The 18,822-nt window shown below is 41.3% G+C and overlaps 1 protein-coding gene across 3 annotated transcripts; it reads right to left on the reverse strand.

Moving 5' to 3' along the window:
* Positions 1 to 7,754: 7,754 nt before the first annotated feature.
* sona (SON DNA and RNA binding protein a) lies at positions 7,755 to 18,783 on the reverse strand. 3 transcript variants are annotated; one of them, XM_018671984.2, is made up of 10 exons: positions 18,610 to 18,782; positions 16,522 to 16,610; positions 16,070 to 16,277; positions 15,439 to 15,515; positions 13,480 to 15,318; positions 12,797 to 13,199; positions 11,975 to 12,498; positions 11,331 to 11,818; positions 11,146 to 11,238; positions 7,755 to 10,029 (listed from the first exon to the last, which is right to left on the reverse strand). In XM_018671984.2, exons 2-9 carry the CDS (start codon positions 16,547 to 16,549, stop codon positions 11,164 to 11,166), a joined length of 3,642 nt encoding a protein of 1,213 aa, XP_018527500.1. In that variant the 5' UTR covers positions 16,550 to 16,610; positions 18,610 to 18,782; the 3' UTR covers positions 7,755 to 10,029; positions 11,146 to 11,163. The 3 variants fall into 3 exon arrangements, with proteins under 3 accessions (XP_018527500.1, XP_018527501.1, XP_018527503.1); XM_018671985.2 differs by lacking the exon at positions 18,610 to 18,782 and adding an exon at positions 18,391 to 18,578; XM_018671987.2 differs by lacking the exon at positions 7,755 to 10,029 and adding an exon at positions 10,567 to 10,707 and having other exon boundaries at positions 18,610 to 18,783.
* Positions 18,784 to 18,822: the final 39 nt, after the last annotated feature.

Genomic DNA, 18,822 nt, shown 5'->3' on the forward strand with positions numbered 1-18,822 from the left:
CAGGATGTCCTGAGTTTCCAACTGGGAAAACAAATACAGGTCAGTGTTGTCGTACAAAAGTGGTAAATACTGGGAGACAACGGGAGACAAGCTAACAGACAGCCCCTTGTATTCTCAAAGTCAAACATGTCCTAGAGACAAATAGAAGAATAACCAAAACAATGACACATCAGACTTGTGTCCTCTGTGTAATACAGCACAATGTTGCTGGAAACAGTAACACGCTGAAAAAGGATTTAAGCATTGTAAAAATAAACATAGGACCTGTTCTCTGTGTTAAAATGTTACATACTGTATTAACAAGAGTGAATGGGCCATTTCCTGTATGTATTTACTACCTGATAATTGATATAGCATACAGTTCAATACATACACACAAAGCACGCTCCTGGGACAAATGGTTAATTACAAAAACTGTAAAAGTCACAGTAGAAAAATTACAAGCCCAGTGTCTGAGCAACACTGAGTTTGTCACTTTCTGGTAAGAGATCTAATATCCACCCACCAAAACAACCAGAATGAGGGACATAATATCATAAGTTGCCTGATTTTTTATTTCTTATATTGGCAGTGGCTTCACTTAGTTTGACTGGAGTGGGAGGCAAAACCATGTGAGCCATGAACTCCACAACTGCCTTGGCCACTCAATGAAGTTGCAGATCTAATCTATTTTACATGGAGGCCATAATTAATGCATGCAGCAGCAGGCAAAAACATATATTCCTTGGCTGTCTTGGTATGTCAGGGAACAGTGACTTAACTTTAAAAGAGCTGTCATGTATTCAAATGTGTACAAATACAGTTAGAGGAAAAAGTCTTGGGACAGCAGCAGAGTGAAAATGTTTGTTGCTGTCGGTGAAAGCAAGTCAGCATTTAACACCTCGCATGAATAAAATGTGCAAGACGCAGTCCACTGAGAAAAGCAGCAGGATATTGAAGAAACATTTGTCATTTCTGCTACACATAGAAAACATTTTAGTACATCTGCTGCCAACTATATTCTTTTACGATATTTTACAAGAATAACATGTTCTCAGGCAGCCAAAAAAGACACCCAAAAAAGGTAATGGGTGATGGGTGGTTTTTAGTGGCTGCATGTATAAAAGTAAGATTTTCCCAACTGTAAATCACAGAACTTTTACAGGAGTCATCCAGTTCACATTTGAATAATGAACGGAATGAGTATGTTTAGTGCAGTAGATACAGTAAAAAGTAGTGCTCAAGTAGAACAAGACTGCTTGTGTTGAAAACAATGTGGCTGATCTAGTTACTGACAATGTGGAAGAGCCAATGTGGCGTTATGACTGTAACACTGTTAATAAATACACCTCCTGCCTGGTTCATAGGAGTTGCATTACATTTTGTTACATCACGTCACGTTACATGATACTATTGGATACAACACAAAACGATACAGTGGACTAAACCAAGATAGGACACGATACAATACAATATGATGGAACAGGACAAGACAGGGTAGGAAATGATGTGATATGATACAGAGCAGATAAGACAGGATAGAGGTTACTTTATATGATATGTAGCTCAAATAATAGGGCCACGCAATTAGTTCAGCATGTGAAGCCAGTCACCGTGGACTCATTAGGTGGATTCAAGCCTGGCTGATTACCTTGGTTGTGTCACCCCCACTCTGTGTTGCTCACCTTTCGTATTTCTCCCTGATGTATAATATCTAAGATTGCAGAGGTACAAAGAAATAACCATCAGCACTCTCTCTGCCCAACTTTTCATATCATTAACATCCACTGAAAGTCATTTTTTCAACTGAGAAACTTGGATGTTTGTTTTCCATTCCTTTTGATGAAATGAAAAACAATTGAAATCAATGCATTTGCCATCACTGTGAAAGATGACTGGTAAATGAGTAGGCTGAAAGGTCTTAGCTTATGATTAAAGATTACACTAGTTTTTTCCAGGAATAGAATAAACTTGTGATCTCTCAGTACACCAGGGAGACCACTCTACTAACTAATGTGAGTACTTTACAGCCCTGTGGCAAGAATGAATATTTGATCAGCCAGTTGGAGATTTCAATATTTGATTAGCCTGTTGCAGGTGGGTATGGTGTGAAACCTTTATATTTTTATCGTACAGAAAAAGTGCCCATGTGTCACTTATGCCTATGATGTCATACATTTTCCTAGCAGTCTGGCAGCTTACCATACAAACTTTTTCCTGTTAACTAGAGACCCATATGTAACACTAATTACAAGAAGTAGGTTATTGGCTCTTGTGAGTATTTCATGCGTCACCTGATCTGAATAGATTACCAAGCCGTTTGCTATGTACTGATAACACTGAATATTTTAGTCATGGGAGGGAAACACATGCCACTAACTGTCAAAGCCTCAACATGAAATGGCAGCCACTCATATGTTTTGTGTATTTGCTGCAGTGCAGGTTGTTCCTGCTGAAGCACACGTATGTTCGCACACAAACACACTCAAACGCCAACACCACTCTACCTCGATGCTTTTGTTGTACACCACAGCGAGAGCGATGAACTATATCTTCCGTCAGTGCAAGTGACAAGCACACACACACACACACAGCTGCACCACTCTACCTTGTTATATCGTGACCTTACATTGTTTTGTCACTGTGACACACTCTTGATATTCTCACTGTGAGCCCTAACATGGGCGATGGACTGGAACGTCCATGACTCTATAATACACACATCTCAACATTCGGGTTAGGGGCTTTGGTGTGAGCACTGGAATGAAACCTCCCATACATAAAAAATACACACACACAGATACACATATAACTGAGTTGTGTGTGGCAGAGGATGCAGTATGATGGTTCAGGTGACAGCCAGAGGGATATAAGGTACTATTCAAAACTATCTTGTGGTGAAAAACAACGTTATTAAGGCCATTACTGAAAACCAAATTTTGCTGCCAACCACCAGTTAAATTCAGACGTGTTCCCACTGAGGCTTCAATACTGACTCTCACCTCTGATGTTCGAACACATGCTACGCTAATCAGTGTAGACACAGGAGGAACTTTACTCCCCCGCAGCTAACACACACATACACACACACACACACACACACTAACCTTGATCTACCTTGATCTTTGTGGACGTCATCATGGGTTCTCCCTCTATTTCTGTGACAAACAAAACACGCACACAAACACACACACACACGTACACATAGAGCACTACCTCTGCTCTCGTTCTCAAGCAATGGACCGGAACTAACACAGAGGGAGGGAGACAAAGAGGACATGTGCACACAACCTTGCTGCTCTGAATGCTCATACACAACTTGTCACACACACGCACTCTGATCTCTGACTCACACAAACACACACTGCCCCCTATAGAAAATGTATCAGGATCTTGGAGTCTTACATCTGTGCAGCCACACACACCCACACACATTTATGCACACAAACTACCTCGATGTTCTCATCATTTACACCAACACGTGCTACAGTCAGGAAGCATCCGTCTCTGTGGCTGACTTCATAGGTCAACTCTGTGACAGTGGCCAGCATCTCCTCTGCCCTTGTGGATAGAGTTCGATGATCTGAGTCCAGTTAGGATGACTAAAAGCCACATTGCAAATACATCATCTGTACATCATATACAAAAAGAGATACAAAACAGACACATATGCTCACATAGTACACAGCTGCTACACAGTAGGGAAACCTTATACCTGGATACTTTGCTGTTTTCTGTTTTTGTATGTGTAACTGCAGGTCTTCTAACTTCCAGGTTAATAAGCTAACAAATATATTACGGTCTGCTGCTAATGGTTTATTTTCCGCCATTTTCTTCTAAATAAAGGTCAGATGGGAAACATTTCCTGAGGAGAATCACGTCTGTTTGGTGTCTTAGACCAAGATGACATTAGCCATCCAAAATGACTCATTCGGGTAGTACTACCGTACATACAGTTATTTTGATGTACCTATCATTATGCAATAGCACAATTCAGGTTTAAATTTGTTTTCAGATGCTGTGTATTGTACTGTTGCAAATGTTGCATAGCATTTGAGCTTTCCCATATTTGTTGTCGTATGATTATCAACCATAAATTGGAAATGTTTTGGAAGAACATTTTAATATTCTCAGCAAATGTGAAAACTTTTACATATTTAAATTCTCAATTTGACCCAAATAAAGATGAAAAGGATATATTTTAAGATTTAATTTATACTTTCCAGTTCACATGAATATTTTAATTGAGTTAACTTCACTCATCATAAATTAAGATCTATAGTTGCTCCTTCCCAGTTACCTCCTGAAATATTCAGGCATGCAAGCAACATGTGTGTTTTCAATAATGCAGACGTAGATATTAAAATAATAGTTTTGAAGCAGAATCTCCTGCTTTTGTTCAGTTTTGGTCTCTGTCCTATCAAGGACACTGACACACACACACTTGAAGTGAAATGTGCACGCGCACACGCAGTTTGACAGTACAATGAACCGACAAGTACAGTCAAAGTCAAAACCTTTATTTTACTCCTCTGACCAGTGCACGGACTCTTATAGTTACAGACACAGCTCACTTGTTTCTGTAGGCAGTGCTCCAAATCCCGCTCAGTAAAATTAGGCATCTTATTTTCTCTTTTGTTCTCAGTTTTCACCCCTCTTTTCTCTTCACTCGTCAGCTTTTATCTCGTTCGGCCTCTCATTTCCCTCAAATCCTCTTTTCTCCTTTTCTCTTTGCTGTCTCTGTTGTCTTCGTTAGGCCGTCTCACATTGTAGTGAAACAAGTTCCACTCTGATCCAGAACTCCACCACAGGCTGAATTCATCGGCTTATCCAGTGTGTGTGTGTGTGTGTGTGTGTGTGTGCATGCACATGTGTGAGTGGAGTGTGAAGCAGTGTGCTTTGGAAATGGAAAGCAAGGGGGAGTGAGAGGAAATTTGTGTACGTGACCTCCTTTCCTGGCTGCTTGACAGAAGGGTAGAGTGCTTGGACTGGGTGGTCGTTGCAAAGCACTCAGCCATCCATCGACCGACAGCCATTGATCTACAAAATCCAATGACTCACTGGCTTCTCTGCATGCAACCCACATACGTAGACATGCAAATGCATCTGCTGTGTGTAAACAAGCGCACATGCAGACGCTGACAGGAAGACTTGCAACTGTAATTACTGATTAATGTAATTACAGTCCACATATTAAATGGCCATAATTGGCCAACACTATTTAACTGAGTTAAACCTCCTTCAGAGGTTGCAGTCAATACAGATTGCTAACCCTAACACACAGATGAGCCACAAACAGTATTTATGAAAACAACATTGGAAACTACAAGTGTAATTTAAATACTGGTTCTGCATTTCTAATTAAAACATTCATTGCAGTTGGTTGTTTTTTCTGTAGTGATTGTATGAAATTTATTCGGGGCAAGAAAGGGTCATAAAAGCAGGAGAGATTATGTACTTTTCTTTTGCTGAAGGGAGCACAGTGTGACTTTCTTGGCAGGGGGGATCAGGGGAAGGTCTTTTGACTTTTCCTCAACCTGGAATTAAATTGTACTTCATCCAAAAATCAAACAGTTGCATTAAAAAGATGGCTTTGTGTGCTCCATGGGTAATAGATAAAATAAATATGTATTAGGGTGTCACACTATAATACTACAGTACTAGAATGGGCAGTATGAGTTGTGCATGAAAGTACACATTCACTCACTAAATAAAATAGGACTCTTGCCCTCTATTTCAACAAGAGATTTCAAGGGAAATTTGAGACTGAGAACTGCCTTACCATGACAACAAGCAAACAAACTCACAAGTTACTCCACTCATGAAAGATTGAAGTGATGAAAGGACTAGTGGGGAGGAACAGTAGAAGGCATTCTTTTTCCTTTTACTTGGTTTGTTTCATTTTAAGAGGAAAACGATCCACAGCACTGTTCAGTTCAAAGCCCATAATCCATGACTATGGTAATGATTGTATTTTTCATCTCAGTGTATGCCACAGTGATTTGTATTTTAAACCCCATGATGAAGACTAAAGTGGAAACTCTCACTGTGGAGTTTTTAACCTTTTTATCCAATTCACTGAGCAAATCCACAGATTAAAGCCTTTTAAGCTTTCTTCATTAATACTACACTGGGTCATTCCTCTTTGCTCAACATCTGAGTAAATCAGAAAACAAAGCGAGCAAATGGAAAATAAGGGGTTAAATATGTCAAAGCCTCTTAACCAATGTAACTTATATTCTGCAAGACCTCTACACTGAAGTTTGTGGATAGAGAAGTTCTACAATTGGCTGTTTGCAAGGTTTTCTGGAAATGTATCTACTTACTGACATCCACAATAAAAACTACAGTACAAAGAGAAAGTGCACCACTTGTAGGAGGGTTTCATAACTACAAGTGTTTTGTACATTTTTTTCCTGAACCTTCATTTGAAGAATCAAAGCACCCAGCATGGTGACATCAGTCTCCCAGACTACACTCCCAAACAACCTTATCTCAAATACATATTTACTTTGTTCTATGTTTGTCTTACACAGGCAAACATACAAATGATCCGCCCACACACAAGTGCAGGATCTTACAAATAGATAAACTAAAGGTTGTGCTGTTCCATGTGCTGGTCAGTCTGTGTGGCTGTAAAGACTTTCATTGTAGATCTGAGAGCTGGTCACTCACTGCTGAGCAGTACACAACTGGGCCAATGTCACTTAACATTCATTCTGACCGCATTCACACCTGGCAGTGTCTGATGCTAATTTTAAACAAAGGAAACACTCAAAAAGCTTTCAGTACAGTGCTAACCAGTTTTCTCCATATCTGTTTTTAATCATTTTATGTTCGCTTATCATGGTGTATGCCACAGCACTGTACAGAGGCTACTGCATCTCCATTGCTTGCATTTGTTAAAGTAATTACGCCTTCAACCATGAAATCAGCTGAATGTTACAGTGACTGTTTGAAGCAGGGAGCTAGTGTGTCAGCTTAGTACTGATAGTGTCAATTGTAATTTCTGTATGAGTCTGATCTTAAATAATCTGTGTAGATAATAAAATGGTACATTTGGTAGAGTGTTCCAAAAAAAAAAAAAAAAAAAAAAATTAAATTGGAACAGTCATTTTAACCAATAACAGGGTCCATCCTGACCGACATCTTTATGAAATCCTATTTCTATGCTTTCCTGGGTTGGTCATTCGGAATGGGAGCTAGGACCTCCTCTCAAAAGAAGGGTCAACATATAGACTTTGATACAGATGTTTGCTTTAAAACATAAGTATACCCAAATGCATATTCTAACAACGAGTTAAAGCAATTACCCACTCATCCAGCATCTTACGGTTTAAAAATATGATTCATCGGGGTTGAAACAACACTCCACTATTGTGTTTACTACAAATGCGGCTCCACTAAGTGGGTCCAATTTAAATTAAGCTGCATTCTATTCATCTTCTATTAAACAAGTCTCACTCTGTCTTGATGTTTTCTCATCTGCAAATTTACAAACTGTTTCAAATAATCATGAACCCCACTAGGTGGAACCAGGGGACATTTGATTGAACATTGCACAATGTGTTATTCATTTCTTACTCATGGTTTAGAAAATTGAATTCATTTAAGATAATTATCTGTCTCAATATATAAAAGCCCCATCGATTACTCTAACAAAGCAATGTAATCTACTTCTTACATTTTGTCTCCATATTAAATTAGATAGCAGTTACAGAACAGTGCCCTGAGATAACTTCTGTTGTGATTCAGCACTATATAAATAAAATGACTTGTCTACAGATCATTGAGGTTTTTAATAATCATCAACACATTTATGTACAAAGCACGCTGTCATATTGACCAAAAAAAAGAATCCTAAAATGCATTTCCTTCTTTTTTTGTAATTAAAACAGTTAGATTACCCAAGGGAATCAATCCAACAGTCCAACACTTTTGGTACAGAGTCAGTATAGTTACAGTTTAACAAAACTGTCACAGATCATCTTCCACAGTTTAACAGCCCTGGGTACAGAAAAATGACACAGGAGGATGGATAAAGACTTATTTCCCACTCTGATGAAAATAAATGGGATGTATGAGTGCAAGATTCCCTAAAACCCCAAAACATGATCCCTGCCAGTTTCCCCAAGAGCACCAAGTTTGTCTTTGTTCTTAAGTTATCCAGTGGGACAGATGCTGAATGAAACGTGGACCCTGTTTACTCAGATCCTAATACAGGCCAGGGTAACAGTATCTACGGGTAAAGAAGATATTAATTGTATCAGTGGATTAAATGAAAAGGGCTTGTTGGGTTTTTCATTTTGTTTGCACATAACTACACTTTCTGTTCTCTATAACAATGTGCCACCTGAGCACAATGCTGCAAGATGCTCAAATTTCATGCGGTTCTAAATCTTCTTCAGAAAAGAATTGAGACAAAGAACCTGATTGTCTAACACACAAATCATTTAACACAGTCACACCTTGGGACATACTCAACTTTCGACATTGAGCCCTAAAACCACTACAAGTCATTTGTCACCCCATTTGTTGACACCTTTAGATTTATGTATAAATAATGCAAATAGCCTAACAGAAAGACAAGTCTCGCTAAACTGTATTCAAAAACTTTTTGTCTTGTATTCTGTGAAACAGAAATGTTCCTCTAAACAAGTAATGATTACTTTCATTTACAGTATGAAGTTAAAAAGAATGAGTATTTTCGTCACTCTTGTTTTGAATCAGGAAAACTGTAGATTGACAAAGCTAATCTTGGTGATTCAAGGTTCGCTCACCCAAATCTTAGTTATGATCTGAATCTGGATTTTTACCACTAGTTTCAAGTATTATGGCAGGTACTGTGCCGTTAGCAAGGTCCAAACATTTAGGACATCAAAGATGGCCAACAAGCAGTGTTTTCAAATGACACTTGCTCTGAAAGTCAAACCTAGATGACAAAAGATAAAAAAAAAAAAACATCAACCATACAAATGTTTCTTCTAGTTTTAAAATGACATCATGGAAATTTCCAGGAAATAATGATATACAATATTCTTTCTGTGCAACATTTTAAGATGTTGGAGTTAAGACTGTGGCAGATGAAATGTCCTTTCAAATCTACAGCAAACATGTTTCTAAAGTAGAAGAAATCCCAACAAAGCCCTGATGAAAGACCAGGTAGGAGTCAAGGTGTCATTTAAAATATAGGTAAAGAAATTCACACCCAGGGCAGTAATAGCTGATGTTTTACGAATGGAGATGATAATCTTCACTCCTCCTCATAGCCAAAATTCAAACCTCCTTCTTTTTGCAGCTAATATATTCATTTATTCCCTTCCTTCAAAATAATCAGATCTGGCACCCTGTTCCAGGATTCACAACATGTCGGCACTCTCTTGCCCTGGAGACCCAGGCTTATGAAAACAAATCACGTGAGGATCTACCAAAACTTTATCTGCATTATTTGTTTATAAAACCAGGGACTAGAGATGACCGAGGGAATACAGCAGAACAAGGAATCACTCGACACAAACCTTTAAGAAAGCATAAAAGAAAAACAAAATTTAGAGAAACTAATCTTTTACAAAAACACTTGCGTCACTAGTTAGTTTGGTTTGTTTCCTCTTCAGTCTTTACAACAGTGACTGCTTGAACAAGCAGCAACACTGAGGGGTTGGTAGTTAAAGTCACTATATACACACACACACACACACACACCACACACACACACACACACACACACACACACACACACAGACTCACTATACAGTCATACAACTGTGCACACGTCAGTGTGTCCAGTTTTCTCAGTGGTATCGCAGGTGACAGTCTGCCAGTATCTCGCGCTCTCACACAAACAGAAACAAACCAGGGAGCTGAGTGGGGCAGTGGCTGGTGCCGGTGCTCCTATATTCTAACTGTGACAACTAGGGTGCTCTTCTTCTTCTAGGTGGTTTACGAGGCTCAGTCAGGTTATCTGGCTGCCAAAGGGAACTGTGGAAAGGTAGGTCCTCCTGTAAAGCATTTTTTAAAATATATTTTCCTTCAGTCCTTTGACGGGAGTGGCTGTGTGCGGAGAGAGAGCAAGAAAAGGTCAAACAGACTGTCTAATTAGTTTGTAATAATTAGAGACAAAATAATCAATTCATGTGTAAACAAAACAACATTAGGCTTCAATATAACTACAGTTCGTCTAAATGATATGCAGAGGAAAAATTTAGTGGGGGGAAAGGCTGATAGCATTACTTGTGTTAGCAAACATGAAGCAAGGATTAACTGCCACTCTGAATAATTCAGAAAGAGAGAGCAACTTAGTTTTTTGTTCAGTTTAGCCACTATCTTTGCAAAAACTGGCACAAAAATAGTATGTGTCTCAGTAGACACATATGATTGGTGAGCATGTTTAAATGATGAACGGAATTATTATATCAATCAGAACTCTGCAATGCTGGGTGCTTACAGTGCAGTATTAAAATACAATGACATCTGATTGTCAGGTATCAGGTAAAATAACTAGTGGACCAAAAAGTCAGTGTGGGTCCTCAAACAGAAGTAAATGTATGTGAAAACTGAAGTGGGTAAGTAAAAAAACAAAACAAAACATTTAAACTATAAATAGGTTGATTGTATTTTAATGAGTCAACAATAAATAACTTAATTAATCATGAATATAAATGATGAAAGATGTAGAGAAGAGGATTGGATGTCTGAAAAGGTGTAAGAGTGCGAAGCCATGGGGAAATGCTACAAAGGAAAAGGAAGAAGAATATGTCAAATGCTTGCATGACATGTTTGATAATTCTTCAAAGAGGGACTGAAAGACAAAAATGGAACAATGAGCACTTACTTGATTACAGTGTGATATAAAAAAAAAAGAAGTTAATTCCAAATAGAGTGGCCAATGACTGTGCTTCTACTGGTTCAATTATCAAGTGAACAAGTCTGACATTAATTTAATAAGCTTAAAATGTATAACTTGTATAAGCTGCTAAAGAAGACTCTATATTAGTTATTGATATTAGTATATCAAGTTTTGAAAAGTGAACCGAGGCATGTCAAATGCTTTTTAATGTCAGTGATTTAAAAAACATGCAATGGCCACGATGGAATGAAGTGAAATTAATACCACGCTAAAATAAAGACTGACAAAGTAATGTTAGAATAAAGATTGGAAAATTTTACCGTGAGGGCTTGGCGGTTTTAGCTTTCATCATCTGAAACATGGGGTTTAGCAATGGCCATCTCCTCCTTGCTATTTGCAATCATCTTACACTTCTACAAAAACACAAAGAAAAACAGATGTTACTTTATACTGGCACAGGTACTCAAAAACACAACCACATTATTCAATCTTATCCCCCATTTACCTCAGTCAGCTCCTTGATGGTGTGTATATTAGCCTGCTGGGTGACCTTCCTCTTTGCCTCCTCGATGTGGTCCAGGTTAAGGGTTGGTGTTGGGGGGGCGAGGCATGGGGGAGGCTTGTTCGTGATGGTAGGAAGTGGAGCGAGGGGAGGCATGGCAGCCAGGGCACCCATGTTGGTCAGGGCAGCTGTCATAGTAGCTGCTGTCATGCTTGCCATAGCAGCACTCATAGTGATGTTTGACATGCTGGGCATTCCTGGAATATTGGGTAACCCCATTGGACCCATGTTGGGCATGTTGGGCATGTTGGGCATCCCCATGCCCATTGGGAGAGGTAAAGGTAGAGGTAAGGAAAGGGGGGCAGGAGATGGAGTAGGTAGAGGGAGCTGGAGGATGGCTTTTGGCCGAAGACTCTCAGGAATGGGAACCCCCGCCTTAGCACACATGGCAGCAGCGTTAGCCTTAGCTATCTCCAGCAGCTGGTCCTTATCTGAGGAAACGAAGTTTGCGAGAGAGACATAGGGGAGGGGTAACGTAATGGGGCATTGGGTGGGTGGATGGAAAGGGAAATAAGGCGAGATTAAGAGCAGTCCAAAACAAGGTATTATGGTATTATAATTTTTTTGTATTAAAATGTTTTTTTTACCCAGTTCAGTGAGCCGTGGAGGAGTCTTGCTGGTGCTGCGTCGTGTCCGGGACCCTGAGCGGCGCTGTTTGCGCAGGATGAGAACTGGAGAGTGGCTAGGTTCCCTCTTCCACCTGTCCCGTCTATCAAATGAACGACTGCGGAACACTGGCCGCCTCCCTCGACCCCTTGATCTTGACCTGCGTCTACGATCAGAGGAACGAGACCTAGATCGCCTGCTTCGGTCTCCTGACCTGGACCTTTTCCTCCGGCCAGTGGAGCGGCTTTTGGATCGCTTGTTCCTGTCTGTGGATTTGGACCTCCTCCTCCCTCTGGTGTTAGGTGAACGGGTACGGGATCGCCTCTTGCGGGTTGGAGAGCGAGACTTGGACCTGCGGATTCTGGTTCGCGACTTGGAGCGTGAACGCTTACGGCGTGCTGCAGAACGCGACTGTGACCGTCGCCGCCGGGCAGGGGACTTAGACCGTCGCTTCTTCCTTTCTGACGGAGAGACAGATTCTCTTTTCCTCACTGGAGATTTGGACCTGAGAAAAGGTGAATGACAAGACCTATGACTACTTGTACACAGTACTACTACATTAATGCAGTGGATAGCAGTCACAGCACAAGCAGAAGGCTTTCTTTATGTGTTACATTTACTCATTCAGTATGATGTGGGCATTAGATCTGGCGATGAGATGCCTTTTAAATCCAATTCATGAGATCTTTAACATCCAGTACCTTTGAGACCTTGAAGTGAATTTAATTTAATGCTCTTTAGGGACCCAGAGAAACCTTGATTCATGATGTACGATGGTCTATACACATACTGAAACTACGAACCTGGATTGCTTCCTTCTGGATGCAGTCTTAGATGTTGATCGTCGAGGTGATGAAGTTGAGCGTGAGAGTTTCCTGCGATCTGCAGGTGATGGTGACTTGGACAGCTGCGTCTTCTGCACTTCTGGAGATGGTGAAACCGAGGAGCTTCTCTGGCGTTTACATGTCATTTTAACTGGAGAGGAGGAATCCTCTTCTTCATCTGAGCCTTCTGAACAATCTGACCCATCTCGGTTAGGCTCTGGGGAACCAGACCTGGACTTGGAAATTTCTTGTTCATTGGATGAGTTGGTATGCTCCCTCTGCTCCTTGTTATGGTTGGGAGCAAGATGCTCCTGTGATTTATCTGAGGAGCTCCCAGCTTGGGGGCTGGAGGCAGCTGCTGAGGGCACGGGTTTCCAACCACCTGTATGTTGTACATGTTAAATGACAAAGTGTGAGGACATGTTAGGGCATTTTAAGAACAACACTTGAATTTATCCACAAGGATTCACTAAAACTTATTCTCCCATTCTTAAACAGAGCAAACAAGGAGCAAGATGAGTGGGGCTGTATGTAGTTAGGATTCACTCGTTTTTGAAATGACAGGCAGACACTCTTGGTAAGTGTCCAGACACAGAAATTGTTGAACCAAATCAAATCAAGTTATTGTGGTTTGTCTTAAATAGGAATGAAAAAAGTCTGACCCGTTGTAGCTGGAAATCCTCCACTTTCACCAGCTGTTTGCTCTACATCAGGAGAAGAAAGCTTCTTTGTTTTAACAGGTGAGGAAGATGTGGATCTGGCTGGGGAAGAGCTGTCAGACTGCCCATCACTTGACTCAGACCTGGACCTGGAATTAGGGGCTGCAGAGAGAGATTTAGATTTTGACCTTCTTCCACTCCTCTTGGGAGATTTGGACCTCCTCTTGCCAGGTAGTGGTGAATGTGACTTTGACCGGTGCCTTCGAGACAACGAGCGGGATTTGGAGCGTTTGCCAGACCTTGGTGGAGAACGGTTTCTCCTGGCAGGGGACCGAGAGCGCCTTCTTACTGGTGATCTAGATTTAGACCGCCGTCGGGGGGGAGGGGTTCTGGATTTGGTCCGTTTGCGGGGACTCCTGGATCTGGAGCGACGGCTGCGCTTAAGGACTACAATGGAACGTGATCTAGTTCGTCTGCTCCTGCGGATCGACCGGGAGCGTGAGCGGCGGGATCTGGGGGGTGGAGACCTCCTACGTCGAGACACAGATCGGCTCCTGGAACGTCTGCCTCCTGTACGTCTTACTGGTGTTCGCGACCTGGAGCGACGAACAGGGCGTCTGGATCTAGAGGAGGAGCGACGAGCTCTGGTGACGGAGCGTGAACGTGATCGCCTGCCAACTGCACCACCTCGTCTGGGTGAGCGGGTCCTGGAGCGCCTTGTGCCTCCACGGGAACGTGACTCTGATCTTCGACTTCTCCTTGGCGACCGCGAAAGCGAGGGGGACCTCCGCCCACCACGTTTAGGGGATCGTGACACCTTTCTTTTAGGAGAGGGTGAACTCCGGCGTCGCCTTGGGGAAACAGACATGGAATTTCTCCGCCGTTTAGGAGACTTGGACTTCCTTGGCGACTTTGACACCTTCTTCTTGGGGGTGAGAGAGCGAGAGGTGGACCGGGACGGACCGCTAGCTCTCTTGAGAGATTTGGGCGACATGGAGAGTGACCTCCTCTTTGTTTTAGGGGACTGAGAGCGGGACAGATGCCGACTTTTTAGAGGAGTTGTAGACCGTTTTCCCTTTGAGGTTGACCTGGAATGGGTTCTTGACCTTTCTTTCATTGCTGTTGCTGTCTGACCACTGGACTGCTGCCTACTCGGACTAGGTGTTGGTGACCGACTATGATTTGACCCAGACCTCTTTATGTCAAGGCACCTGGAACGGGAAGGAGACCTGGACCTGGATGTATCATGCTCCTTGACCTTTCCCCTCTGAACTGAATTGGCCTGATCTTTCAGGCCTGGGTCATCTCTTGGAGTAGCACCATCCTGTTTAGGGATAATATCAGGCAATTCGTGGGCATGGCTGAATGCACCGTCTCCATGACTACCCTCTGTCTTAACCCTAACTGTTCCTGTCTGTGTTATCTCATGTTGGTCTGCAGAGGGTGACAACATATCATTTTCTGATCCATTGGTGTTACTGCCCTTCCCTCCAATTTGGGACACATCCATATTTGAAATCTCCTCTTTCTTCACTCCAAGCACCTCAGGTTTCTGCATGAGGATGGGGACCACCTTCTCTTCCCCTCGTTTGCTTTTTGAACCCACTTTGGACACTGGATCTTGCAAATCAGATGCAGCAGCTGGAGAGTATTTGCCATCACCAGCTCCTTTGCCTCCTTCACCTTCAGAATCAGAACCTGAGGCTGAGCTGCTTTCAGATGGGGAGCGAGATGGGGATTTCTTCTCCTGCTTTTCATCTTTCTTCCTCTTCTTTTTCTTCTTCTTAGCAGCGTGTCTTTTGTGTTTTTTTGATTTTGCATCTCCCTCCGTGTCCACACGATCTGAGAAGAGAAATTAGGTTTTCTTTGTTTGTTCGTTTGGGTTTTTATTCCAACAACAGGGATGTTAAACCCCTACTTTGTAAGGGAAATTAATTATGTTTTTGTGTGAGGATCTCCTACCTGTAATCGCATCCCTTTTACCCTCCTCCGTCAGACCAGCATGGTCTCCAGCTCCTGCAGCTGCTGCCAGTCTGGCACTAAAACACAAGAAAAAGTATGTTTATTAATTGTTCTTATTAATGTGTAAAATTAAAAAGTTCCAGATACAAGCAAAACACAAGTAGGCCATCTTTTAATTTGGTAAAATGTATAGAATATTGTTTAGGTGAGCATAAAATCTACTCAACAGAACTTTTGTTAAACTCCCTAGATAATACAGAAAATTTTGACTTCAAACCACATTCTAGACAATCACTTTCCTCTGAACATTCTACTTCATGTTAACATTTTCGGTACGTAAATCAAGCACCTTAAAATCCACCAAGATTTAAATTCATCCATTGCTTTTGAATATAGAAGAGCATTGTGTAATACATGTTCAAAACTTATGAGCACAGCTTAAACATGAGATCTGAACAACAAGAGATATGAAATTTTGACTTAGATGAGAAATCAGAATTAGAAACATATATCACTTTGTCAGATAAATTGAATTTTATAAAAATAGAGAAAGCTATTAAATTTTGAGTGAATAAATCTCCCAAATCTCAGGCAGATGGTACTGGTCATTAAATTTTAAGGTTTTCCTGACCTGGCTCTGGTAGTCCGGACAGGTCTCGGTGGAGGTGGTGGTTCTACATCGGAATCAGCACCAGATTCTGAACTGCTCTCTTTTTCCCCCTTCCTCTTCCTTTTCTTCTTCTTGCTCTTGTGCTTTCTGTGCTTCTTGTTTTTCTTATGGGGTGGCTCATTCCCTTCCTTGGCATTTATATCATCTTTCTCAGGTGCCTCATCCTCACCTGCACAGGGCAGATGTAAGATGTAAGGTCATCCAAGACCATGTGCTATGACATCTGACCAACACTGAGCTTCTCAAAGATCAAAAATACAGCTGGAGAGTTGTTTATTCAATACAACAGACTTTTTTATGCAGTGGCACAAACTAAAATGTTAAAACTGAAATCTATAAACTGCAATAAAAGAAACTAAATGAAACTGAATAACAATTTAAATGATACAGATTTATTTGTGTTAATCACTCACCCAACGGGATGTCTACTGCACATTCCATTGTGCTGGTGCCCCTGATTTTGTAAAAAAGTCCCTCGTATTATCTGCTCCCTCACTCAACACTGGGGAGGGAAACAAAGGTAACGTAACGACAAAGAATTCAGTGCTAACAAATGAGGTGGTACAGATTTCATAGCCATGCTATAGCAAAATGTAACACCACCTTGATTACACAAATAGCTACTAAAAAGTTTCTTGCTGTAATGTGGTGCAGGAAAATAAAACACAATATTAAACATGACATCATCTGTATGGTCCTCCTGCTCCCCCTTGTGCCCCAGGCAAACCAGGTTTCATTCAACCTCCATATAAAAACAGGTAGTGTGGTAAATACTGATATCAGAAGGACACCTTGTAGCCATTGTGATATTTAATTTTCCCATTACATATTGTAGTCTCACCACAGGAACTTAATTTTTCTGGTCGACAACAACTTCACTGTTTGGCTGGCAAACTAAAACAGCTCATCTCTGGACACACAACAACCTCAAACCTAAAGTATGCTTTAGCTGACAAGACTACTGACAGGATAAATGTGGCTGATTCCCATTTGCTTCTAATTTTACAATGTTTAAACACACTTTACTTTTAGTTTCCAGTACACAATTTTAGAATTTTACAATTTTTGAAGAATAAAGTAAGGAAATGAGAGGTGCATGTGAACAATGGCATGTGCCTGTATCAGCTATCTTTAAGGAATAAATAGACTGCAAGCATCTAAAGCTGCCAAAGGCAAAATATCTGTCTTAACACCACTGACTGAGATGTAATCAGAGGTGTCACAGAAATAAACATGGTCCATCAGCACTTAATATAGGAGCACTGGTAGCATAAGCCAAAAACCAAAGCAACCAAAGCAAAACAACTAGACTCTAGACTCCCTTCTAAACCAACAAAGGCTTCCTGCGCTGACTCAGTGAGGCTGCTAATGCAAACAAAGTAAATATCTAATTGTAAAGCTTGGTAGCCATACCATTTAAAGCACACACAAATCTCTATTCCGAAATCCATTCAGAATTGGCTCAGATCCCTCAAAGACAACTTGCTGTATCAAAAAGTTATTTTATTGTTGGTCTTAGGCCTATCACGTACATACAAATCAGCTGATTTATTTTTATCAAGATTTTTTTTTTTTTTTTTACCAAAGCCTGCGTTTAGCTGAAGAGAGTAGCCGTCCTGCAGTCGTAAAGATTTATCACGATCGACATTAAGCATGGCACCATACACACACAACATGTACTAAGCACTGCGGTTCTAAAACACTGGCGACGAAGCCACATCAGTCTCACACATGCTTTATTCAAATCACCCACGGGCTTCATTAGCCTAAACCATTTACCTACACTAAGCAACAATTACTTATCAAACAGCAAAGATACTAAAGCTGAAAAGAGCAGAACAGCATTCGAGGTTATGCAGCGTTGGCTAACACATCTCGTGAACATTGTCGCTTCAATTAATGCTGAAGCTAACCATGAAAGGTACGGTTGCCAACATGTTACTGTAGATTTCGCGTAACGTTATTGAAGTTAGCCGTTCTCATTCCGATACATCATGTCACAGGGTTATATTGCACAGAAATACAATTGTTTACATGTCGGCCAGAGGCGGCATTGATAACAGAGGCAAATAGAGAAAAAAGTTTTAAGCAACAACCGTCAACTGATTAACACGTTAGATAACGCCAATCACCGTCGGGCCTGCACAGCCATAGCCAACGATAACATCCATTCACAGATCACTGCAGCGGGCATTAGCTAACTAATGTTAGCTTTTATTAATATTTCAATGACCTTGTGGTTCCTATTAAGACGGTTCCCCTACAAATTGTTGCACGCTTACCGGTTAGACAAGCTGCAAGAGCCAAACATGCCGCCTGCACACCACGGCCTCAGTGGCGCTTCATTGCTAACTCGTTCAGTTAGGGCATTGCCACTAGCTAGGTTAGCACGTTCGTAGCTATTTAACTAGCTGGTTTGCTAAGACATTTAGCTGCTATCTCTTTCATCAAAGCATGTTCGTTCGCTCATCAAGGCTGTCAACTCTGTAGCACATAATTACCGAGTTTTTGTCCGGTGGTTGCAGTTCCTGTGTTTAAAATACCAGGTGGCTGTGGTCCTAAAATGTGCGGACCAAACAATCGCCGAATATGCTAACCGTTATCGTTAGCCTACGAACTGATCCGCCATGATGGGAAAAAGTATCCCATCATGCCATGCTGCGCGGTTTGAATGGCGGCGTCACTGTCTCCAAGGCAACTCTACACCATGGTAG

Source organism: Lates calcarifer, linkage group LG1 (assembly GCF_001640805.2).
Source record: "Lates calcarifer isolate ASB-BC8 linkage group LG1, TLL_Latcal_v3, whole genome shotgun sequence".
Classification (NCBI taxonomy): Eukaryota; Metazoa; Chordata; class Actinopteri; family Centropomidae; genus Lates; species Lates calcarifer.